We start from the raw sequence: 25,569 nt of genomic DNA on the forward strand, positions 1-25,569 counted from the left end.
GCCAAACCAAACATGTCCGAGGGCCAGATCTGGCCCTGAGGTGCTCGTTTGTGACTTCTGATTTACACATACATCCTGCTGTTCCTGAGTTCAGTGGCATACCTTCGGCAGAGGCCGCTGCCCGCTCTTCTCAGGGGCCTTCCCACAGACTTCCCTAAGGGCTGCTGATCCGCATGTCCTGCCGGCGCTGAGGTTTCCCACACAGCTCTTCATGAACCTCCATGTGTGGACACTGTAAATAATTCTTCTTGTGAAAAGTTAACTAGGCCTCTAACCAGTCCAGCGGGGTCGCCATCTGGGAGTCCTCAGAAACAGTGAACTGTCAGTGCTGTAAACATTTTAGGCTGCATGGAAGACACCGACTTTTTCTAAACTAATCACCTCTGCCAGTCAAGATTTGCCGCAGGAGTTCAAGAACAAGGCGTTCATTTAACAACAATAACAAAAACAGTGAGGATGAAAACTGGACGGCCATTATAGCGAAAGGCCTAAAAGCAAACTGTGACTTCCCTAATAAGGCGACGGCCAAAGTTGGCTCCCTGGCGGTCGAGCGCCAATACAATTAATCAGTCTGTTTTCAGTTTTCTCACGACAGCAATATTAACAGTTTGCTTTATTCTGTTTATACAGTGCTGACAAGTCTTCAGCATGTTGGGCCTACTTGCTGGAGATTAATGGCTACTCTTCCACCGAGGTAAAAACCAGGCAAGGAGAGAATGCCTTTTACGACTAGATAAGAAGGAGGTTCTCTTGACTCTTTTCTGTTCCCCTATTGCCTATCGAGTTCTCTCTTTTTTATTTCTATCAAGGATATGGAAGATCGGTGTGTCCAGCAGGTTCTTCTCCTGTTTAAACCCCTCCATTTTTGTTGCACCCCCCCCCCCCAGTGAAACAAAGGGAACCCGGGATATTGTTTTGGGTAAGCTTATCATGTCTAAAGGCACAGCTGACTAATTTTGATTTAAAAAGTCAGATTCCATGTAGAAGTGAAAGATAAGTAAGAGATGACTTCTAGGGACAGGATATTAGCAGATTAGGTGGGCAATGATTTTTCTTTTGTATTTATGGTTATTTTTGCAGACACTGAATTGATATTAAGTATGGCCCAGCTGTAAGAAGTATGAACACATCCCAGAAAAACCTTTTAGACATCTTTCATAAGTAGTCATATTTCAAAATAAATCAAAAAGAGTTTAAATAACTCAAGAAGACCAGCCTTCCCCGATAGGCCCTCCACCAAAAGCTGTACAAAGAAGGCTTGTTACTGGTATATTTTGCTCCACGCCAGGTTGGAAAGACATGGTAACCTCAAGCATATAAGTACAGAGAAGCTAAAATAACAGTATTCATAATTTGTGTGTGAAGTGTAAACTATTTGAGAGGGTAGAGCAATATAATGAACTAGATTTGGGCAGGTTGTGAATTCCATACTTCAGTAATTTGGCTCATGCGAAGGATCGATTGCAGAGTGAAGAAACTCCGTGAGACAGATGAGACAGAAGTTGCGATATCCCGAGACTCTGTATCAGGCTGCTGTGTTGGAAACGAGGAGGAAAGGACAGATTTCGGACTTATCCCAGAAACAGCACCAACTAAATCTTTTTTGCCTGATTAGGTTTATTCTTTAATTCATTTGTTCATTCAACAACTATTTTTAAGGTTGTCAGATGAGGCATACACTGTGCTAAGTAACAAAGGGAAGTAAGAAAAAGAAGAGTTTGAAGATGCCTCCTTCCTCAAACCTGGGTTACTAGCCATTGTTCAGTGGTCTAAAGTGACACTATAATAGCCATTCATCCATCCGCCTTCCTTCCATCTCTCCATTCGATGCTTATTAAGCATCCACCTTGTGCCATGCACTGCACTGCACAATGGTGGTGAACAAGTCCAGAGAAGAAAAATCAAGGGAAAGAAAAAAAATGCTGTCTTCATTTTCCCAGCCTTGGGAGTACCTTCTTTCTAGAACTTCCATTCCTTTCCTGGTGGCCCGGCCATAAGGCTCAGTGCCGGGTGGTAAACCACCAGACTGCTGGAACAGCATAGGTATTCTTAGTCATCCATATGAAGGGAGGATCTCCTATTTAATTTCTAAATGTGTGCCCTGTTTGGCATACTTCACCAAAGTAAAACATTATATCAGAAAGGTATCTAACATAATTCCCATGTGCAGTTTTGATATTGTCTAAAAATATAAGCACAAGAAAAACCAGTTTTGAGGAAAGCCAAAAGGTACTGAAAATAATAGAACAAACATACTTTGAACGTTAAAAATCTTGTATATAGTTTAGTTGGTAAATTAGTTTGGGACATATCATTCCACTGCTCTTCAGGGAAAGCCCTGATATTTTTAAATTAAGATTTGCCTCTACCTTATAAGAACTAATCTGGACCACTTTCTAGTGCTTTCTAAAAAAAAAAAACCCAAAAAAACTAGGTAATAGAATGACTACCACTGAGAAATATTTTGCTTTATGGCAGCTGCCTTTTCATTATTCTTTTATGAGAGCTTGTCTAGATATTATGTATTCTTCACCATCTACACTTAGTTCTTTTTCAAATGTCTTCTTCAGGTGCCTGAGGTTATGTCAGTGTCTTTGGATCTAATTGGATCTCAAATAGCAAACTGTATCACTTTTAATACTTCCCAAAGGTTCTTATGCACGTAGGCGTATCTCCAAAACCCATGACTAATGTATGCTTTTGGTAATTTCTATTAAAAAAGAAAAAAGAAAAAGGTATCTTTAGAGACTTATGAACACCATCAACAATTATGTCAAGTATAAGCTAGTCTATATATGCCAAGAGTGAGAATTTAAACGCCAATAAAATCTAACTGTAAAAGAAGGAATTTGATGAGAGCAGGCACATTCCACTTCAATTTGGTTCTCAGGACCTGAGCCTGGCAGGGACTTGTGTGTTCTACGACCTCTGAGACAACAAGGCTGTAAAAAAGCACCCGGGGCCTGTGCATTTTAGTCCCAACTCTACCGCCTGCATCACTTATAAGCTTCTTTCTCCATGGAAAATAAGACTTGAATAACCACCTACTTATATCCCACTGAAAAATGTTTTTAGGTTATGAAATACTTCAAACAGGCTTAGTTTTACTGATGATAAATAGGAATTGAAATTGGGAAAAGTGTAAGACACCGCAGATGTGATCAATGAAGACACTGCCGCAATCATTATTTCAAGCTATCCTCTAGGTAAGAGAAGGCTTCGCCGTCTTGGGAACTCGATTCTTGGGCTAAAAGCCTGCACTTAGGCTGAGATATTATTTTCGTTTTGCTTGGCTCAACCTGATAGAGGACCTCAGAGGAAATGTCAAAGATGAGCCCAGAGGGAGAACCACAGAATTCGAGACAGTCTGTGTTGGAAAGGCCCTTGGAGATCATCTAACCACCCTCACAGGGCAGGAAAGAAAAACAAACTGGAGCCATCTGACATTTATGACTCTTACCTGCGGCGCAGATCCTCGGCCACGGCTGCCCGGCAGCTGAACAAATAGGCTCGCAGCGATTTCAGCCGCTGCCGCAGCCGCACCACAGCGGCCAGCGGCTCGGCGTGCAGGTACAGCATGGGGTTTTCCTGCTGGACGTCGATCAGGGGCTCTTCGTACACGTACTCCAGAAACTCTTTGGCCTGCTTAGACACCTACAAAACAGACGTCCTCCATCAGTTCTGGTGAGTCGCCCAGCTCCCCACACCTCCTCAAACCAGGAACCACAGCCAAACAAATGTGGGCTTCTCTTTCTCTCTTCCAGAAACTCAACTGGTAAAAGTAACCTTGGCACTGAAAGGAATTTATTAATTCTGTTTCCTGATTGCATGATTGTATGAATCTACACATGTGATAAAATGACACAGAACTAACAGACCTAGCACACTAATGTCAATTTTCTGTTTTGCTTTTTTTTAAATTTTATACTTTAGTTATTTAAGATGTAACCAATGGGGATAACTAAGTGAAAGGAATGTAGGACCATTCTGCATTATCTAGGCAACCTTCTATAATTGTATAATCATTTCAAACAAAAAAATTAAATAAATAAATAAAAGGAGTCAGACTCTCTGATTTAAAAAATACATATATGTATATGCATATATATGTACATATATATGTCCTATACATGCTTTTTATAAGTAGCCACTTTAAAAAAATAGGTAAACCATGCACATATTATAAAATTCAAAAGGAATGAAAGAATATTTCAAAAAATAAAAAATACCACAGGCAAACTAATTTCAATGCATAGAAAACAGGCTCAAACACACATTAGTGAGGAGAAAGGAGTTTTTCTTATTAAAACAACTTTGAATTTGGGCTGCGTCTGACCAGTATGTTCATCCAGCTCTAGATCCACCTCTGGTAGTAAATGACAGAAGTTGATTGTAAAATGTCTTTGTCATTAGTAAAAATAAATAGTAGAAACATAATGCATCCAAGAGACAGAAGAAGGAGTTGCTTAAATAAAGCATAACACACGGGTAATCTATGGGAATCTGTACATTCCAATTCACTGATACTGAGACATGGATTCACTTGTGATATATAGAGTTGGCTCAGTTTCTATTTATGGGAGGTAAAACCCCTTCAAGTTTCTACCAAAACCTCTCATGTACTGGGACCAAAGCTGGAATTCATCATAAAAACAAAACAAACAACTTTGCTTGTTAAAAAGAAAATGGAAAATGCACTATGTTTCACACTCTCGGCTAGAAGCTTATTAATGAAGTCAAATAGGACAGAGTTCCTACCTTCAAGGGACTCACTGTTTAGTACAATAGATAAATATTTAAAACAAAATTTATGGGTAGCACATAGCTTGTCATCTACCACCTAAAAAATATGGATGAGGCCCATTGGTAGCTTAAAGGAGGAAGAAATCAACTGTGCTGGGAGAAGGAAGCTAGGAGCTAGGGCAGGCCTCACAAAGCCCGTGACCTTGGCTCCATGTCTGGAAAGATAAATAGAAATTCACTTGGTGGGTAAGGATGGGACAGAGGAGAGCACAATAAGCAGACACAGTCATGAAAACCCAAGAGAAGTAAATGTATGGCCACTGTATACTGATTAAAAACATGTTTAAGAAATTCAATATTATCTTTTATTATAAAGCTCATATAGAAGTTTATGTTCCTTACAGATGCAAAATATGCATCAACTTTTTTTTCTAATAAAAGTATCATTTTTCCTTAAATGCAATTATTTTGAGGTACCTGCCGTGTTGTGTAACCCTCTGGGAGCCTGCAGCGTTACAGAGTTAGTATTAATGAAGTTTATAGTCTTTGTAACTCCAGCTCACAAACAAGCACTTAGGATTAGCCAAAACCTTTGACTATTTTACTAGACTGGAAATAACAGTTGGCAGGACTAAATAATGCCTCACTTTGAGGCACAGAGTTGCAGGTACAAGCCAGACACTGCAGTAAGCATTAGGCATTCAGTGCAGAGTAAAGCAGATATGGCCCTGTCCTCACGTAGCTCACAGTTCATTGGGGAAAGACAGAATTGGGTTCAAATATATTTTATTTATCATGGTTAAATATTTGCTATATTTAAATATCTTAAATGAGAAAAACAAACGGTGTTCTGGAAAATGAAGTACAATCCACTTGAAACTGTTGCTGAAAAATGATGTATTGTACAATTCAATTAGTCTTTCTGGCTCTATTGAGCAGTGTTTATACTGAGTCAGGGCCCTGCTGAATTAGGTTAACAATGCTACCTTTTAGTAGGTGAACAGAAGGACAAAGGGCACTGGCCAGTCTTCCAGGCCTTAAAAGGCTTCTCTCTTCAGGTGGCACTTAAGCCCGAACAGGGAAAGAAAAAAAAAGTCTTTCACAGAGACAGTAAAAGCAGTAAGACAAATGGGACAGCGGCTACTGACATCAGCATTCATAAACTGAAATTACTAAAAACAAAAACTGAGCTAGTTTCAATAATGTCTGAGGCACTGCTTCAGGAGGTTATTAACTAGGTTAAGAATACAGAGTGCATTGTGACCTCGGCTGCCCCAGTATGTGAACAAATCCCTGCCACGCTGAGCCATTCTGGGCAGCAAGGCTGAGCACATGCTTGTTTCTGAGAGTGAGTCATTTACACTTGTGAGAACATTTTTGAGAGAACTCAAAATTTGGCATGAAATGCCAATTTTGCAAAATAGAGCACTTTTCCCCCTGAATTCGAAATGGCCCTTCATGCTGGTATGAGGATTTCATTTTCAAAATCAACTATAATATAAAAGCTTGTTTTGCACTGTTGGTGGGAATGCAGAAAGGTGCAGCCACTGTGGGAAGCAGTATGGAGATAGCTCAAAAAATTAAAAATGGAACTGCCTTTTGACCTGGCTATTCCACTTCTGGGAATGTATCCAAAGGAACTCAAAACACTAATTCAAAAGAACATAAGCCTCCTTATGTTCATTGCAGCATTATTTACAATCGCCAAGATATGGAGGCAGCCCAGGTGTCCATCAATAGATGAGTGGATAAAACAACTATGGGACGTTCACACAATGGAATACTACTCAGTTGTAAAGAAGAAGAAAATTTTACCCTTTGCAACAGTATGGATGGTCCTAGAGAACATTATGCAAAGTGAAAAAAGCCAGTCAGAGAAAGACAAATACTGTATGATTTCACTCATGTGTGGAATCTAATGAAGAAACTGATCTAACAAGCAAGACAGAGACAAACTCATAGATGGAGAGCAGATGGCAGCTAGTTGGTGGGGGAGGGGGCAGTTAGGGTGTGGAGGGATTGAGCAAAAGGTAGAAAGGACTCATGGACATGGGCACAGTGTGGTGATTGCTGAGAGGGAGGGGGTATAAGTTCACTAATTGGTAATGGAAAAAAATACAATAAAGAAAAAATAACAAAAAAAGAAATTTCTGAAAAGCAAAAATAAAGACTTCTTAAACAAGAAAATGTTTTTATACACACACACACACACACACACACACAGTTACTTAGGAAAGGAAGCCAATGACATTCTTAGGTGATAAAGTTTATATGACAAAATGTTTCTTTCTAGTTAATATGAATATTACATAAACTACACATGAACTCCGACTATTTTTCAACTAAAAGCTAAGAGCTACTGTCCCACTTCCTGCCAACCAAATGTATGGAAAACTGTTTCTGATGTATATGAAAACTCATTTTACAGGTGCAGATGGGTGAGCCCATCACTCTTTCTTTTTAAAACATTTTTACAGGGTCAATATACTTTGTTTACCTATTGACCTATTAGTATTTTACTAGATAATATTTACTGCTTATTATTTTGAAGGCTGTAACCCTGGCTGGTTTGGCTCAGTGGATTGAGCGTCGGCCTGCGAGCTAAGTGTCGCTGGTTCGATCTTCCAGTCAGGGCACATCAGAGAAGGAAAACTCTGACTCCAAAAAACCTCCGCTGCCTTGCGGCATACCTCTTCAGGGGAAAGGCTAAGGGAGTAAACCCCGACAGAAAATCCGGAGCCGGAGTCCCTAAGGTGGTTTGACGCTGTAGTCAATACCGGCAACTCCTGCGGTGCACCTGAAGCCAAGCTGTATTGACTCCGTCTTTCCCTTGGACCCTTCAGCTGCGAAGAGAGGGGGGGGGGGGTCTGCTGCATGGGCAACAGCAGACCCTCCATATCACCCTGCCCAGGCTCTGTAGCTTCAGCTTCACTGGAGAGGACACTCCAACGTCATCGCAAGATGTCGATTCAACACGGGAGGAGACAGATACCGTGTCACTCCCGAGTCGGACTGCACAACCATTCTCGGCGGTGCAGATAGACTCTTAAGAAGCTACACCATCGTCTCTCGAGACGGACGGCTGCCGACGATGATTATTTTGAATGTTAATGACATTCTTTCCATAGCTCTTTTACCTTATAACAGAAGAGTTTAAGCTATAAGGCCTCAAATCTGGGACGGTGCTGCAGCTGGTGAACTTGTTCTTGCTTCCCAGCCATGAATCAAGAGAGCACAGGAAGCGGAAGTCCAGGGGAAAACAGGAGTCCTCCCCACCTCACACTCCTGAGGCGTTGCAGAAAGCCACACAGGGAGGCCATATTTAGCTCTAAATTAATAATGACCAAATCTGCTGCATACACATACGTATTTATAAATAAGCATGCACCATTTAATTTGAACATTAAGCAGACTTGGTACATAGATTTATTAGGCTGGTGACAGCTACCTCTTAAAAACAGAGTTCTTGAATGTTGTTCACGTTTACCTAATTCTGAGAGGGAGGCTGTAGAAGAGTGTGCTAGTATGTTCCCCCACAAAAAAAGAGTCCTGGGTGATAAAGCCATGGGGCAAAGGAAATGTTGAGCCAACAGCCAGCTGGAGATGATGTGGTGATAGTGGTAGTGAGGACTTCAGTTTTTGTTAAAGGAGGAAAATGTATCAGAATAAAACAGATGGGAATACAATCTTAGAAAAGTAAGGATTGCTACAGATAATCTAGTTCAGTTTTTCTCAACCTGTGTTCCAAGGAATACTAGTCCTGAAAGAAAAGATGTTCTGAGATCTACAAGAAATATGTCACACGTCACCATTTTTCTCCTGATGATTCAAAGTATAGGAAGTTAGTATATGAAAGCCCTGGGACATCTTGTATTAGAGATGTTTACCCCAGTCACTTCCCAAACCTATCTGACTACAGACAAGGCAGCTGTTTAATGTTGTGCAGGTTGTGGGGGCGGGGGTGGTGGTGGAGGTGCAGTGGGAGGAGGAGGGGGCATCTTCCTCTAACTCGATTCATCCTCTTGCCAAGCTATGAGCTCCCAGGACTGTGTTCTCTGGGAGGGCCCTGTTAGGACCATAAAGCTGACCTCCCTGTGGCCTAACTTTGAGTAACTACTATTAACATGCACAGAACTTGTTCATATGCCATGGAACACACTTTGAGAAATGCTGAACTAATCTAGAAGAGAAAATTGAGTCCAGAGAGCTGTGGTCACTTTGTGGCAGAATTAGAACCAAAACTCAGGTCTCCGGATACTCTGCTGTGTGCTTTTTAGCACTGTTTACATTAACAGTTCTTTTCATTTTTTAATAACTCTACCATAAACTATCTGCTCATTACTCTTTAAAAGCGGTGATTCCTGTCCTTGCCTCCTCCCAGACAAACAGCAAGCCAGCGGGCTACAAACAGAGACTAGCCTATAACATAACTAGGCAATACATTGGCATGCAGGCTCCCATTCGATTTGAACTCGAAAACAAAAACTTAAATCCAGTAACACTTCATTTGTCTTGAAGTCTCTTATTTGTGCTTTCATTTATTGTATTTCTCCCTCAGGAGAAACTCACGAGGCAGACTCTGTCCCAATGCCTAGCATGGTGAGCGCAATCACTGTTCAGTAAACACTCGCTGAACAAATGGACGAGTACTTTACAACTCCTGGCTGTGACTTTGAACCACACACCCTTACTTTAAACACACTTGTCCAGCTTGGCTATTTGTTTCTAAGTTCACAACTTACTTAGAGGTAATAAAGTAGAAAAGGGAAAGGACACTAGAGGCAGCACAGAGACAACAGATGTGACAGCTGATGTCCTGTTACTAAGGGAAGAAAGGCACCTGCAAAAAGATATAGGTAAAAGTATATAATGCAATTCTGAATGAGGGCAATTTGGCAACATCCATCTATCTAGGTGTATATGCCCATGTCCAGAAAGTTATCTGCAGGTAGTCCCATTCAGAAATTCAAAATGATGTATAAAGCTATTCACTGAATCACTGTCTATCTATAGCAGCAAGATTGGAAAAACCTTAAATGTCCATCAAAAAAAAAAAAAAAAAGGTCAGCTTGAATAAATTGGTGTGTATAAAATTCATGGTGGAATTTAGAGTGGCTATATATTTTCTTAAAGCCCAAGGAAGAGTTTTAGGATCTAAATGGAAAGTGCTCTAAGACTAGCCCATATACTGTATCACCTATTGCCATTTCTATGTAAAATACACATGTTTGTGTAATTTGCTTGCCTGAGGGAAGAAAAACAGGGTGGGCAGGAGAAAGAGGCCAGAGGGAGATTATCTATGTACACATGCCCTTTGTACTTTCTGAATCTTGAGATTTCTGGAAGTATATTAAAAAAAAAGAATATAAGTAGAGCAGCGCAAGGCAATTCCTTTACGGAAAAATAGCCTCTCACACCACATTAATCCACATTGAGGTTTTCTATCACAGGACAGAACAATCATAATCATAATTCTGAGGCATTAAAAAACATTAATTTCTAATACAAATTTTCTTAACCAGAATATATGGAGCTAAGTGACAGTTAACATTTATTAAAAAATTAAAATAATATAATGACATTATTGAAAATTTGGAGAATAAAAATTGAAAAAGGAAAAAATATGATCACCTATAATCTTACCATGGTCAAATAACCACTTATGGCTTTGGTCTAAGGTTTTCTTCCAGTATTTTTTCTCATCTCTGAAAAATCATGGCAAAAGCCTTAATGAAATCAATCCCAACCATAATACTTCTTGGTCCTGTTAAAACAGGCGCTGTGGGCTAATGGAGGAGGAATCAGGAGATCTTAAGTTTAATTACAATTTGTTCTCAAAATCTCCAAGTGACTCTGAACAAGTGGTTTTCCCCATCAGCAAACTGCTCTCCAGCTTTGCAACGGCAATAGAGCTTGGCTTGAATGCCTCTCAAGATAATAGAGACAGGAAATGGTTTATGTAACATGGAAAACCCCTAGCTAAATGGAATGTGAATATTCAGGCTAGGATACAAAAATATTTTTAAGAGCACAATGGAGGGGAACTATTAGGAAGAGTTAAGGCTAAGTCCAAGTTTCTTACCACCTCTTTGTGATGCTTGGTATTTCTGAATGGTGGTGGGGCGCGGGTGGGAGGGGGTATCTTATTGTCAAAGAGAATTTCATTAGAAAATGGCTATAGAATTTAAGGATAAGATTTAGCTGCTGGTAATCCTGCAGCTCAATTCAATTTGCAGGATGGACACCGGAAAATAGATGAAATCCTGCTTTAAAAATAATTAGGATTATTATTACCCCAGAGGACAGACAAGGAAACGCTTAAGATGACAGATTTCATCCTGCTCTGCAAAACCATTTTTTCACTCTTTTAAATGGATAGTCAAGCCAGTCACGTACTTGCTATTAGGGAGAGCAGGCAGATCTAACAGAAAGATGTCTGGTTTTGGAAACTGATAGGTCTGAATTGATCCTCACAATTAGGAACATTAAGTTAAATCCTGCATTTGAGCAAAGACAGACAGACACTGCACTAAATGGAATATACTGTAGTTACTTAATGCCTGTGAGAGATGATCCAGATAAAACCGACCAGCTCTGTTCTTGCTTTAAAATCCACTCTTGTCCACTGACATCCTGAGAAGAAATAGCCTGACAAAGGAGATTTTCCTCACATGCAATGTGGATGAAGTGAGGGTACCTGATATCTTCAATTAGTGACTATCCTCTCAAAATCAAACCTTGTCATTTGAATGACCACAACTGCAAAAGGCCTGCCACATGGAAAGATTCCAAGTGTCAGTGACGGCTAGATTGATGGCTGATGGTTTGGGTGGCCTTTAGAGCTCACTGCAGACTGACCTGGATGTCTTCCTTCATTTCACATCTTCATAAACTATGCCCGAGTTTTTCATTTTCCTCAGTCAGTGACACCTTTTCTGCTTTAGCTCCATGGATTGGCGTATGTGCTGCTGGCAGGTGCCACCAGCCTAAGGCCTCAGGACTACAGGGCTAGGACTGCCTCACGCACACTCTGACTACGCACCCCTCTTGGCTGTCAAAGCCCTGCACCAAGCAGATTAATCCAAACTGTCTAAACCAAATCCAGCTAGTGTTCTTTCCCTCTAAATAAGTTTTTATCTAATACACACATGGCAAATATATTTATAGCCTATATTCAGAGTGTCAAGTACAAGATGCAGAAGAGAGGATGATAACTGTGGTAGAGGGGAAGGAAAGAAACAGGAGAGGAAGTGAGGTTTCAGCGGGGTTCAGGATTTGCCATGCTGAATAGGAGCAAGAGGAAGAAAGGTGTGAACTAGCACGGCAGGACTGGGGACTAGGAGGGATTGTGACCTTACCGAAGAGACTCATGGGGGCGGGGATGTAGCAGATGAAGGGGCTAGCAAGGCAGGGACTAAAGACCATAAAGATCTTTATGCCAAGCTAAGAGATTTGTGCTTACCTCATGTACAAACATGGTAAAAGCTGGCATTAACTGAGCACTTACTATATACCAGGCGCTGCACTGGGTGCTTTCTGTGAATCATTCATTTAAGAAAAGAGCAGCCTTATGAAGTAGGTGTTATTATTACCTTCACTCTGAATGAGAAGACACTGAGACTGAGGGGGGAACGAAATTTACCCAAGGGGAGATTAGGACTCTATGAGCACATTTATGGGGGGCAAATTAGAACTTTTTTGAAATATTGTTCGTGCAAATTAGAGCTCTTCTGGAATATTGCTGGGCAAGACTTGCAGGCAGGAAGCACAGTTAGGAAGCTACTGAATTCCTCCACGAGTGGTGCTGAGGTTACATTGGCGTGGTCGAGCCATGGGTGCAGCAGGCAGCATGGCCTCATGAGCTTTCTTTGGCTGATTCCTGCTAACGGATTAGGCAGAGCGGGGGGTCTCCCATCACTGGCAGTGCTGACTGGTGGAGCTGCGTGTACTTGGGGGGACATTAGGTGAGGGTGATAAAGCCCATTTGGGGCATACTGAGATTGAGGCACCCACGGGGCTTGTAGATATTCATATTCATACCTCGTAGCTTCAATTTTCTCCTTGAAGGAGGCTAGGTCATATACTAAGGAAGATTAGAATGAGGCGTCTTGGAGACAGTGAAGATGTGGATGGTTATTGAGGAGAAAAGGAGACGGCGCTGCCCGGGGATGTAAGCCAACTGATCACTCACAATTCCCATGTTCATTTTAGACTTCAAAGATTTCTCCACCCACTTTTCTTCCAGGTGATACAGCTACAATGAAAGCAAGGCTCAGACATCTATTAGTAAGGAGGTGAAAAGCAATTATACAGCTTGTTTTTGTGCACAGTACCTGCATGGAAGGGTCATTCAATACAGATGGGACAACATTCAGACAGAAGGATCAGAACAGCTCTAGTCAGATCAGATGACAGAATTCTCTGTTTTGTGGCAGGCACAGGACCATAAAAGAATCCTGAGCCTCAAGTGCCACTCCAGTGTGGGATTAGATTCCTCGCCTTGCCAATTTCTGGTACCTGGTTCATGCAACAGTGAGAATGCTGTACAGTGTAGCTAACCAATTCACATATCTCAGAGACAGCTAGGCTGGAAACTAAAGCTGAGATGTCCATTAGGCAATTAATTCCACAGAAGTCACTCTCAGTAGCAAAACTGAAGCTGGAAATAAAAGAGGAAATCATCAGCACATGATTCCTGGTAGTCACAACCATAGAAGGGAAGGAGGCAATCAACCATAGAAAGTGGGAAAAGACCTTGTAGCTTTTATGAGACTACCTAGTCAGTGCTGCTTCAAATTCTTATGTCATTGTCTTTATAGTGCACGTGCCAACATGTGAACAGATTGCTCTTCTGTGCCTACCTTGTATTTTGAAGTGTCCCAGTTGTGCACTATGCGTGCTGGGATGAGGAAGCTGTCGTCCACATGGCAGCTGCTGCAGTAATACCACCCGCTGTAATTGCACACCTTGGCCTTCCCATTGGAAAGGCCTATGGATCGCTGGCATCCTGTTCAAAGAAAAAGCAAAAGTCTGTGATTATTGTACTGTTCACAGCACATGACAAGGCTATACAACCCTCAAGTTAAACAAAATTCCACAACGGGAAAGAAATTGCAGAGAACCCATGTATAGATATGTGTCCTCCTTCCTAGCCCCACAGCTTCCCCTGGGCCCACTTCTGGTTTCTCCCAATTCCCGCTCTTCAGCATACAGCTGCCACAGATCAGTCTCCCTATAAGCCCACTTGTATCTCCTTGCTTCCCTTCTCAGAAACTATTTCCACAAGGCACTCTGTCTGCTGGGGCTTCTCACACATGATGTTATATAAACCACACATCTCTATGAGGGAGATGTTATCAGCTCTGTTTTACACTAAGGTTTTAGCCAGGTGAACGATTTTGTCTGGAGGTCACCCAGCCAATAAGAGGTGGAGTTGGATTTGGCTCTAAGCTTGTCTGACTCTAATATAATCCTAAAAGATGATATATAGCCTTTGCTTCCAAAGTCAATGAAAGAAATTTGTCCTTTCATTGGCCCCCATCTCACCTTTCCAAGTACCTACTCCTGTTACTCTGCAACAGGAACACAACCTCTTTGTTCCAGTCAGAGCACTCTCCACACTGTTTCCCAAATAAATACAGTGTGCTCACTCCACCCTCCATGTCTTGGTACATGTTACTTCTCCTTACACAAGGCCCTCTTCTCTGATCTCTACTTTGCCAAATCCTGCTGATTACTCAAGACCGCTGGTTGCCTGCAAGTGATTGCTAAGGCCCTCTTTGTGTCTAAGGAAGTCCATGGTTCTGTGAGCACCACCCTGGTACTGTCAGGGAAACTGGCAACAATCATGGCTCTGGCTTTGCCACAAAGAAGACACTAGTTTTCTTTAGATGGGAGGAACTATCTTCTACTGATGAGTATAGAGCTATGTCACAATCAATCTAACGGACAACATCCAGACCAGTAATCATGATTATATAAACAATAGCATTGTCTTGACATTTACAACTTTCATTGTAGAAATCCCTCTATATGGCCCATTTCATGGCTAGGGGCTAAGAACTATACTAATCAAAGATATCTCACATTAAGCCTATATCATGATATGGGTACAAAATAAATTACTACTACTATAATGATGATGCAATAATCAGTGTTGCACCCCATTTCCATTAGGAAGAGCTGAAACACATTTACAGTATTTAACAAATCGCCAACTTACGAAGAAACTGGTTCACATGGACTGCATGAATGAAGGGATCACAAAGCTCACAGAACTTTCATTTCACTAGAAATAAAACGGCATCAGTAATCAAGCAGTTTCACAGTGCATCCACCAAACAGAGAGTGAGATCCTACTGGTTTTATATATGAGAGGTGTTGAAAGACAGAAAGTAAGTATGTTTGGTGTTATGCTTCAAGAGCTCAATACTCTTCCTTCTTAAAAGAGCCATTTCTTTACTATTGAGTAGCAACAAAATCCTAACAAGTTCCTGTTTTTCAGATTGGCTGAGGAATGAGGTGTGTGTGAAAGATAAGGAAGAACCAAACACACACGTTGCTTCCGCTGGATGCGCAGGAGGTAATGTCACAGTCACTGGGCTCTGAACACTGGAACGCTGCCTGCTCACTCACTGCCCACACTGCCCATTTGGCATTTAGCACGTGTCTCCTTACATTAGTATGCCTTTTTATGTGCTTGTATGGCCAGAACCACGCTATCAACTTCTCAGATCTATTTTTTATCCTCAGCACTTAACACAAAGCTTTGCATATAGCAGACCAACAATAAATGTTTATGTTGAAGGGATCATAAACTGAATATTATTTAGCACACATGCAGTCACATGCATATAAAGAGATTTTCATTTCCCATAGCTGTTCTAGAATTGACTCTCCTAACCTTGTCCTCTGCCTCTTCAAACAGCCTATTTTGTTAATTTCCCTGTGAAAATGTTGCCTATTTTAATATTTATACATTACACATGTGTTCATATGTGGAGTGTGAAAAAGAGTTGAGTGATCTTGACATATTCTAGATGCTGGGATATTGTAGTTTCCTAAAATTAACAGGCAGTCAAATTAACTTAATGCTGAAATGACAATGAATAGAATTCAATCTTTCTTAATGATTTAAAGTGATCGTGTCCTTGTACAAATTCAAAATTATCCTTATAGTTGAAATTCAAACTGCAGAATACCGTAAACATAAATTTAGCTTATTTTAGCTTTTTGGTTATTTGAATTTTGGATATAATAAACATAGTGAGCATTTGCTGGATATTATGCTTCAGTAGGTACTACTGGATTTATCAGTCTATACTTTTTAATGACTTTATTATAATTTCCCAGGCAATATTAAAATACGCAAATGTGTATTTTAAGAACGCATATAGCCTAAACATGTGCATATCAACCAGGTACACAGGTCCAAAGCCTAACATACTGCGGGTTCAACTATATGAGCCAACAGATGAGTTAAGCATCCTTGCCTATTTGCAGTGGTCTACAGACTCATAAAACAGGGACAGACCGAGACAACATGGCTCAGATTCACTCAGGTTTTAGTTTATAGACAGAAGCACCAGCATAAAAACTCTAGTCCTTGGGTGTCTTTAACTTTATACCTTATTTAGAATCATGCTCTCCTACTGCCGGTGCTGAAGTCGCCCCTAATAACAGAAGTAGGTTTCAACCTATCTGCATGCTCAGGACTGTCTTTGATATGAGGTGTATAGAGAAGCACAAGCCTAGAGTGGGGAAGCTTGCTCTCGTCTAGCGTACTACGTAAGTCTGACCTATCGGCTCTCTAGGCCTGCTTTCCTCACCACAGAATTAATGGGCCAGCCTAAATAGGTGGTTTGCCAAATTCAGTGAGCATGAGAATTTTCTAAAGATGTTTGTGGAAAATGTACACCCCACCCCAGAGATTTTGATTCTGTAGGTCTGGGGTAGGGCCCAGGAACTTGCAGTTCTACCCAACGGCCACCAGGAACCGAGGGAGTAAAAACTGAGCATTGCTTCCTGGTGTCTAGGTGACTACAAAAGTCCCTCCAAGCTCTACGACTCTAATTCTATTCAGGTGAAGTGCAGATGGTGTACAAATCATGAGCTCAGTGAAAAGCTCATAATTTGTCACATAGCTCATTTTCTAGGCTTCCAAAATCAACATTTTGGGTTCTTAGTCTATTTCCAAAAATTTACTATGTAGAAACAACCTGAGTTCATTTTACCAGTGTTTTTCCAGAGCATTCATTGTCCCCACTGAGAAGACTCTTACTTGGCTTAGAAAGAATTAAAACTTTTAATCTTCGAATCCAATATATTTCTTATTAAAAGAACATAGGATGGTCAGGAAAGAAGATTAGAGGCTAGTTTGTGGCCTGATGTAGATTCATTTTATGAAAACAACACATACCATTTATTTGAAGAAGGAAACACCCATTCTTTCAATTAACTGCAAGATTTCCTTCTTTAATATTATACTAGCAAATCACAGACCAAAAATGTCTGAAATAATTCCTTATAAAGATACACAATCTGGGATTTCACTATCATTATAAAGTTTTCAACAGAGGGAAAAATGTGTTTCCTTAGTAATTATTGTTAGAAAAAACACATTTTTTTTGGAGGGTGCCAAAGCTGGACTCTCACAAGCAACATTATGGGGAGAAAAATAGAACTGCAGAGCAGAAAGAAAATATAATTAATTGAAATAACTAATTAGAGCTTATTTACATATTATATTTGTATGTACCTTCAAATAGACTTTTCAACAATGTTTTTAAATTAAAGGGCATTTGTAGTAGGGAACACTCCACATGTTGGATCAAAGCAAATACATTCTTCCCTGTCTCTTTTTGAAACTTTTCAGAGAGTGTATTCAGTTCATAGGAACAAAAAACTATCTCAGAAGAGAACCCACTGGCCTTTTTTTTTTTTTATTGCTTCCCACCCCACTTCAAATCTTTAATGAACACATGCTCTGAAGAGCTTAGCTTCCCTCTGATAGACTTTGGGAAACAAATGTAACCATTTAACCAAAATTCTATTTGCTGCATGTAAGTCCATTTCCCAAATGGCCTTTTAAGACACACCAAAGAATCTGTTGCTGGGGGTTGAAGCAGAAATTTTGGCATAATTGTCCACATAGGCCCAATCTTTCTTCTAACAAGTGTACCCAGTTAGCTCAATTGGCTGCAACATGGTGTTATTGCAGCCGAGGGGGAGCCAACCAGCTTTTCTCTATTTCATGGCCACCAACTCCACCCTCCAGTCCCAGCGCAGCAACTGGAAAATTAATGGGCATAAGAGAAAAGTAACAAGGGTTGTGGCTGGATCCAGGTGAATCTCTTTCATTAAGAAAACACCACACACAATGCTTTCTAAGGGTGGTCAGCCATGCTACCGCTTTACCCGGTTTGGTAAGGTAAACCCAGTATTTTGTATTGGGAAGGTTAAAAAGCTCTAAGAGCACAGGGGCAAATAAAAGGAAAAAGGAGAAGGTACCTCTATAAAAGGTAGGAAAAGAGATACAGAGAATGCGGGGACAGATTTTCATTTGCTCTGTTAAAATAGAAAAATAAAACCGGTAAGTTTCATACCCTCTTTTACTGGATGCACTCAGGGTAGGGAGAGGTGGCCATTCGAGAGGGACGGGGACTGCCCTGTCCCTCCCTCCCCCGTTCTGCCCAGCATTCTGGCCTGGGACAGTGAGCTGTGAGCATTGTGCAAAACGTGGCTTGCAGGCCTGGACTTTATCATATGCTTTAGAGACCAGAATTGCCAAAATGAAAAACAAATAGGGGTTCAGTGACTTGCTATTTTCCAAAACGTCGAGGAAAAAATCATAAAGAACTTAGCTTTCCTAGTTTACAGTGGAACCGTTGGCTCATTACGTAGTTAAGTGTTGAACATGTACTTTTTAAAATAAGATGTCACATTGGGTATACAACTGAAGATTCTGTTTAATGAGCCTGGCATTAGCACAAAGCTGGCACAGTGTCTAAGCAAAGGACTACTGGACAGAAGGCAGAAGCAATTGTTTGCAATGTAGTTTTGGTATCCATTAAAGGAAGTAGAGACAAAGCAAACCTGGGTTCGACTTCCATTCTTCACTGTCGGAGGGGACAGAGCTGGGATATCAGACTGACTCACATGTGTGTTCTCAAGTTAACACAGGTGGCACTGAGGTGAAATTCTACGTAATGGTAATGGAAAAGAGCCAAAGGTGAGGGACATTGAGAAACACCGACTTAGAAGCACACCAGTCCCCCCCTCCTCTGTGAGGGATATGATTCAAGACCCCCAGTGGGTGCCTGAAGCTTCAGAGAGTACCAAACCCTACATGTGTGTGTGGTGTGTGTGTATATACATATATATGCTCGCATACACACACACATACACACAAATATACACACATTATGTTTTTCCTATGCACACATACCTATGATAAAATTTAATGTATAAAATTAGGCACAGTAAGAGAATAACGGCAATACCTAATAAGAAAATAGAACAGTAAGAAACAGGTAACTTGAACACAAGCACTGCAATACTGCACCAGTTGATCTGATCATCCAGATGGCTACTTATGTGACTAATGAGGTGGGGGCAGAGTACACAGCAAGAATACTCTGGACAAAGGGACGATTCATGTCCCTGGCGGGATGGAGCAGGATGGCGTGAAATTTCATTACACTAATAAGAATGGTGTGCAAATTAAAACTAATGAATTGTTTATTTCTGACATTTTCCATTTAATATTTTCTGACCAAGGGTGACCATGAATAACTGAAACCCCCAAAAGCAAAACTGTGGATAAGGCGGGGAGGGCTACTGTAAGTAATCTAAAACTCTTCCCATCTCAAACAGCTGGTATTCTGTCCGTGGGACAAGGTGGTGACCCACAAAGTAGGAGGCACCTACTCAGTCATAAAATCAATCAAGACATGAAATATTTGGATAGAGAATCAGGCACATGAAAATAAATGCCTCTGAGTATGCATTTTGCCTGTTAGAAGGCAAACAGTAGGCACAAGCATCTCAAATGAAACTAAAGGAACAAAAGGGGAAATCCAGAAAAATCCGTTGTGTATCGCCTAGAATGCTAATGTGAATACAGGGGTGCAAAAGTAGGTTGACAGTTGTCAGTGTGAAAGTAACACAGTAATTAATAAGTAACAATACATTTCATGTACTCATAACTATAAGGACACTTTTGCCCATCCCTGTACTATCCCACACTTACTGCTAGTAGTTCCTTTGTTTACTTTATGGGCTCATTTTAGACTGCAACTATTTTCTCCATACGGCTTTAAGTCTTTGATAGTGAATTCTCTTCCTAGGGGATGAAAAATTCATGGTTGGGAGGGAATACACAAAAAGGCATACACAATACACATATATATTGTGGGTTTGGTCCCAGACCAATGCAATAAATAGACTATAGCAATGAAGTGACTAGTAATCTTTTAGTGAAAGCTCTTGCCTTCAATTTTTTAAAAAATGCAACATTTGTGAAGTACAATAAAGCAAAGCATAATCTTGAAATGTACTTTTCGGTTTTTTCCAAAGCTATACTGAAATTAATTTCTTTTCATCAGAAAAAATTTCTTTTTTCTGATGGGCTTCATTTTATGTGTGTCTATAAATGAACTTTATAACGATGAGAGATTATAAAAAGATTGTTACTTACTGTTGGCCAAAACTTTGATTCAGAAAGTTGGGCTGCACAAAGGGCTGACACATGTTAAAAAGAATAAATAAGTCCTGGGTCTGGGGCTCAGCTGGCTGGAGTATCATCCCATACACTGAAAGTTTGCAGGTTTGATCCCCGGCCGGGGAGCGTATGGGAGGAAACTGATTAATGTTTCTCTGTTTCTCTCTCTCTCTCTCTCTCTCTCTCTCTCTCTCTCTCTCTCTCTCTCTCTCTCTCTCTCCCCACCCCCCACTTCCTCTCTCTCTAAAATCAATAAACATGTTCTTGGGTGATGATTATTATTAAAAAAGCATAAATAAGTAAGACTTGGAAGGAAACTTCCTGTGGTGCCTGACACACATGTAGGCTAATTTAAGCTAGCACTTACAGAATGGACTGTAGCTGTTGCTAGGACAGCTATGTCCTTAAGAATGTAAGAGAAGTTAGTAACTCCTATTGGACAAAATGGATGCACCTAACTAAAGGATTTTCATTTCAACACAGCAATATGGTGAATGTTATGCTTGTAATACATTAGCTCTGCCCTGGGACACAATGAGTGTTCAAGCTACATTATATCTAGAGAAACAGAGACAGACTGAGGTTGAAACCAACAGATATCAACTATCCAAGACAGAGGCCATATACGAAATATAATCACATGTTACTTGATTATACTTGCAGGACTAAGGCAACCAAAGATAGTTTTAAAAATCCAATGAGAATATTAATTGGTTTAAAATTTAGAAGTATTCTACAAGTCTCAGGTAAGAAGGTTTTTTTTTGCAATGAATATTGAAATAAGTAAGTTAGCTTTGATTTGTATGGCATATTAAATGCAGAGGTACTATATTTAAGTAAGCAAGGAAGTGAAAATCACATGTTATGTAATTACTGCTGACTAAAAATAAAAGGCAGCATGTCAGTGGTCCCTGAATCTGTCTCTTGCTTCAACAGTATTTGGAAGGAACAGGCCTAGGGAGTCCTCCTTCTTCCAGCCTCCAACCACCTTCCAACGGCCTTTCCAGTCACCACCTCCAAAACCACCTTCTTGGCCTCCAGGACCACCCAACACGCATTTTTGTGGTTAGCTCCTTATTGTCGACCAGCCATGAGTTCCCAGATTCATCAGAATTATTCCACCGAGGTGGGGGCTACCGTCAACCACCTGGTCAACCTGCATCTATGGGACTCCTACATGTACCTCTCTCTGGCTTCTATTTCCACTGTGACAATTAACTCTGGAGAGGGTGGGACTTCTTTTGTGAAGAGAAGCACAGGAGCACCCAGCTTCTTGTAAAAATGCAAATGGCGAACACACCCTCTTCCAGGACCCGCTGAATCCATCCCATGATGAGTGGGGTAAAACTCAGGGTGCCGTGGAAGCCGCCACGGCCCTGCAGAAGAACCTGAGCCTGGTCCTTTGGGATCTGCAGGCCCTGGGTTGTGCCCACACAGACCTCCATCTCTGTGACTTCCCAGAGAGCCACTTCCTATGAGGAGGTGAAACCCATCAAGAAGGTGTGCGACCACCTGACTAACCTGCGCAGGCAGCGCTAGGCAAGTATCTCTTGGAAAGTCCCACCCGCAAGCAGGACCAGGAGCCTCCAGAGCCCAGTGGACTTTGAGGGGCCCCTCTGCACCCCCTGGTGTCAGGGCTTCTGCCCCCTGCAGCCACACGGCAGTTTTTAACGACCCTGGAGCCCTTTCCCAAGCCATGCACTAAATGAAAACAATAAAGCTTTTTGCAGCAAAAAAGGAAAAAAAGAAAAAGAAGAAGGAAAGAAAATACAAACTAAAGACTTTCTACTCTTGCTAAGCTCTATAATGTTTGTTTGTTCAAGCTGATGGAATGTTGTTAAGATTATAAATCTTATTAAATAAATTAATAAATACCAAGTAGACTCCAACTCAAGTTGAGAAGTGTCAAGATTTATTGGTCTTTCAAGTAAACAATGATTGAGAGCCTAAAGTCAATATTTAGTCAAAATTTATCTTGAAAGGCAATAAATCTTGATTTTTGCTAAGGCAAGTAAGTAAATATGTTCACCATTCTAGAAATTCTGACTGCTTTTCTATCACTAAAGAGCTACCTTGAGTTATAAATATAATGATCTGTGACACATATTTTCACTGCCAAAAAAATGATTTGAGTTGTTGAGTTATTTTTAATTTTTGTTATGATAAGATGCTTCAATACTACTATTTATAGTAGGGTAAGATAAGAAAATTTTAATAATGAAATGTGATAAATTCAGCATCTAGTATATTTAAATCAATCTAAATTTAGTATTTTTTCATACTTGTTTTCTTCTTGGACTTCCTCATTAATTTCTGTGCCTGTCTGCTCTTGCCCCAAAGACTTTCAAAAAATGGCAAGCAATTCAAAATGGAAATAATAAATAAATAGGCAAGTGGATAAATAAATGTCTACACAATGCTTATTATATGCCAGGCACTGTTATGCACACTTTACACAGAGACTCAATTCTCTTATCAATTCTATGAGGGAGGTATTATCCCCTTTTTACAAGTGAAGAAACAGACGCAGAGAGTGATACACTAGTTCTGTCCATAGTTGTATATGTAGTAAAAAAGGCAGAGCCCAAAATAAGTGGCTGAGGTGCCACTTTATGAGCAAACCAATGAACTATATAGGTGAATTTCCACAAAGCTATTTCCTTTTAGAAGATACTATGAAAATGTCTGCTTGTGGATGATAATATGAAAAGCACAGAAAATATGGATCAACTATACAAAAGTATATGATTTCGTTGATGAATGCATTCAGCCTAGGACCTCACAAGCAGGAGCATCACCTCTGAATATGAACGTGGGGGGCGGCAAGAATACAAATCTATAAGGTAGAAAGCAGAAGACAAGAGATAAGCAAAGGTAAAGCAATCATTCTAATCATAGAGATCAATGACGGCTGTGTAGGGGCATTTAACCTGGACCTTAAAGAAAAGGGATTTTGGCAAAGAAATGTTCGAGTCAGAAAAATGGGAGCACATTTGGCACAACATTAACTATTCCAGTTGCCTGAAGCTCACTGTAGCTTAGAGGGATGTTGGGACAACTTTGAACTATAAACTGACACTAGAACCTAAGAGTCGGGATGCTCATGGGAAGAAATCCTAACTAATCAGTAAGATACAGGAACAGCTAGGGTTGTCTGAAGCAGAACAGCAATCTGAGGTTAACGGGCAAGAAGACACTGGAGCGGGGGGAGAAATAGTTGGCAAATGACTGCACCGGCCTGAGCTTGAGTAAGCAGTGGGCTTGGGAGCAGAGATTCAGGGGAAGGAAGGAGACACTATGGAGATAAAATGCCAACAGTTTGACAGACGACTAATGGAAAGAGCACAGCAAGGGGCTCCTCAAAGATGCCGGTGACATTTTGAGCTTGTGACTATTACATGAGAAATCGATGAGTCAGAAGAGACACCTTTGGGGGAGAAAAGGCTATTTGTTTGAAGCATTAAGTTAAAAAAAGAAAAAAACAGTTAAAAAATTTGAGCTAGCAAATCAACAGATGCCTAAAGCTCCACTGGTGGAGAATAATTCCCTTTTACTGCACAGATCAGTTTGAATTCTATTTTCTGTTACTTGTGACTGAAAGCATCTCATAGATTTATACTGAATGATGGTTGGTGAGGGTTCTATTTCTATAACCTACTACTTTTACTTAAATCTACCCATTAAGATGCTGAGTTCTTATTATAAGCCATTAGATGGTCTGAAATAATCAACATGTATTTCAGTAGAAGACACTTTATACAGAAGTGAGAAAGAGCAGTTCAAGAAAGCAAAGACATAGTAGGTCTTGCTTCTTGATAATGCAGTGGTTCACAATCAGGGGAGATTTCTGTCCCAATAGGGGACATTTGCAACATCTAGAAACATTATTGGTTGTCACAAAATGGTGAGTTGGAGTAGCTACTGGCATCAAAGGATAGAGGCCAGAGATATTGCTGAACACCCCTCAATGCACAGGACAGCCTCCCATGACAAAGAATTATCTGGTCCAAAATGTCAATAGTGCCACCACTGAAAAACCCTGTGATAGTACACAGACGAGTGAGCACAATTAGAGATCCACGTACTGACCTTAATCACTTTTCTCTACAAGAGAGGGATATACCATCTATTATGTGGAGGAGAAAAAGCCCTTTCACCAGCTCTACTTTCTTATCTAAAGAAAAGGAGCCATGCTGCTACGTTAGAGTAAAGAGGTGCCATCAAGGGCGGCCTTGTCCACACTGCGTCTACTAGACTACCTGCCAATACCACCTGCTCCAAGCTGGAGGCTCTTTCCTTCACAAATTAATCCTTCTGGTGAAACACTTGTCTACCAATAATTCTCACTTGTAAAACAGCTGCAGAAACAGAAGGGGTCAAACTAAGCTGATTATTTCAGACACAAAAGCTGCCAGTGGTGGGAATCATGCTCCTCTGCCACAGCTTACCTCCTGCTCTCTGTCAGCTCTATCTTAAGCATGAGAGTACCAGGATTCCCCATGTGGTACCCTGCAGTCCTTGGCAGGAAGGAAAGGTCAACCTCACCAACCTTATAACAAAGCAAATGCTGGGTGGGCTACCTGGAACGTACACATTGAAAGCTTTGGGGGGAAATGTCATACTGGAATGTTACTCTGAATCATAACAGAGCCAGAGGCCAGAGGAAAAATCAGTCCTATCTCTGGTGCTGTCTGGTCCTATCTCTATTTAAAATTTTATATTTTGTTCTTCATGGACTCTTTGGTATTATTTTTTACTGTTAAATAATATTACACTAAAATATTATTTATCTTGATTACCAAGGGTTTTTGGCATTCCTTAAATTTTGTGCCCAAAGAACTGCCTTGCTCAGCCCTGCTCTGAACCCTTTTCCTCACAGAGAATCCATTGTCTAGTCCAATTATGTTCTTGCTACAGTGACTTCCCCTGGCATTTAACATTATATTAAAGCACCGCTAACTTTTTTTGTGATTCCCCAGTTACATCTCTATCATGATTGCTTCAAAAGCTCAATAACCTCTTATTGACTTAGAAATTTAGGTGATCTCTTTGGTTTCTCTGAAAAGCAACCTGTCTATCCTCACTGTTTCTGGAATTCGTATTTC

General features: G+C 40.6%; 1 protein-coding gene across 1 annotated transcript in view; it reads right to left on the minus strand.

The window, feature by feature from the left end:
* PLEKHM3 (pleckstrin homology domain containing M3) overlaps nucleotides 1-25,569 on the minus strand; it is a 170,390-nt gene that overhangs the window by 92,544 nt on the left and 52,277 nt on the right. Inside the window, exons 4-5 of the mRNA XM_090282988.1 lie at nucleotides 13,605-13,750; nucleotides 3,461-3,654 (exon numbers count right to left, since the gene is read on the minus strand). Of these exons, the coding sequence (XP_090139114.1) occupies nucleotides 3,461-3,654; nucleotides 13,605-13,750 (340 nt within the window). The remainder of the gene's footprint in view (nucleotides 1-3,460; nucleotides 3,655-13,604; nucleotides 13,751-25,569) is intronic.

Source organism: Furipterus horrens, unplaced genomic scaffold (assembly GCF_987537825.1).
Source record: "Furipterus horrens unplaced genomic scaffold, mFurHor1.1.pri manual_scaffold_1, whole genome shotgun sequence".
NCBI classification, from domain to species: domain Eukaryota; kingdom Metazoa; phylum Chordata; class Mammalia; order Chiroptera; family Furipteridae; genus Furipterus; species Furipterus horrens.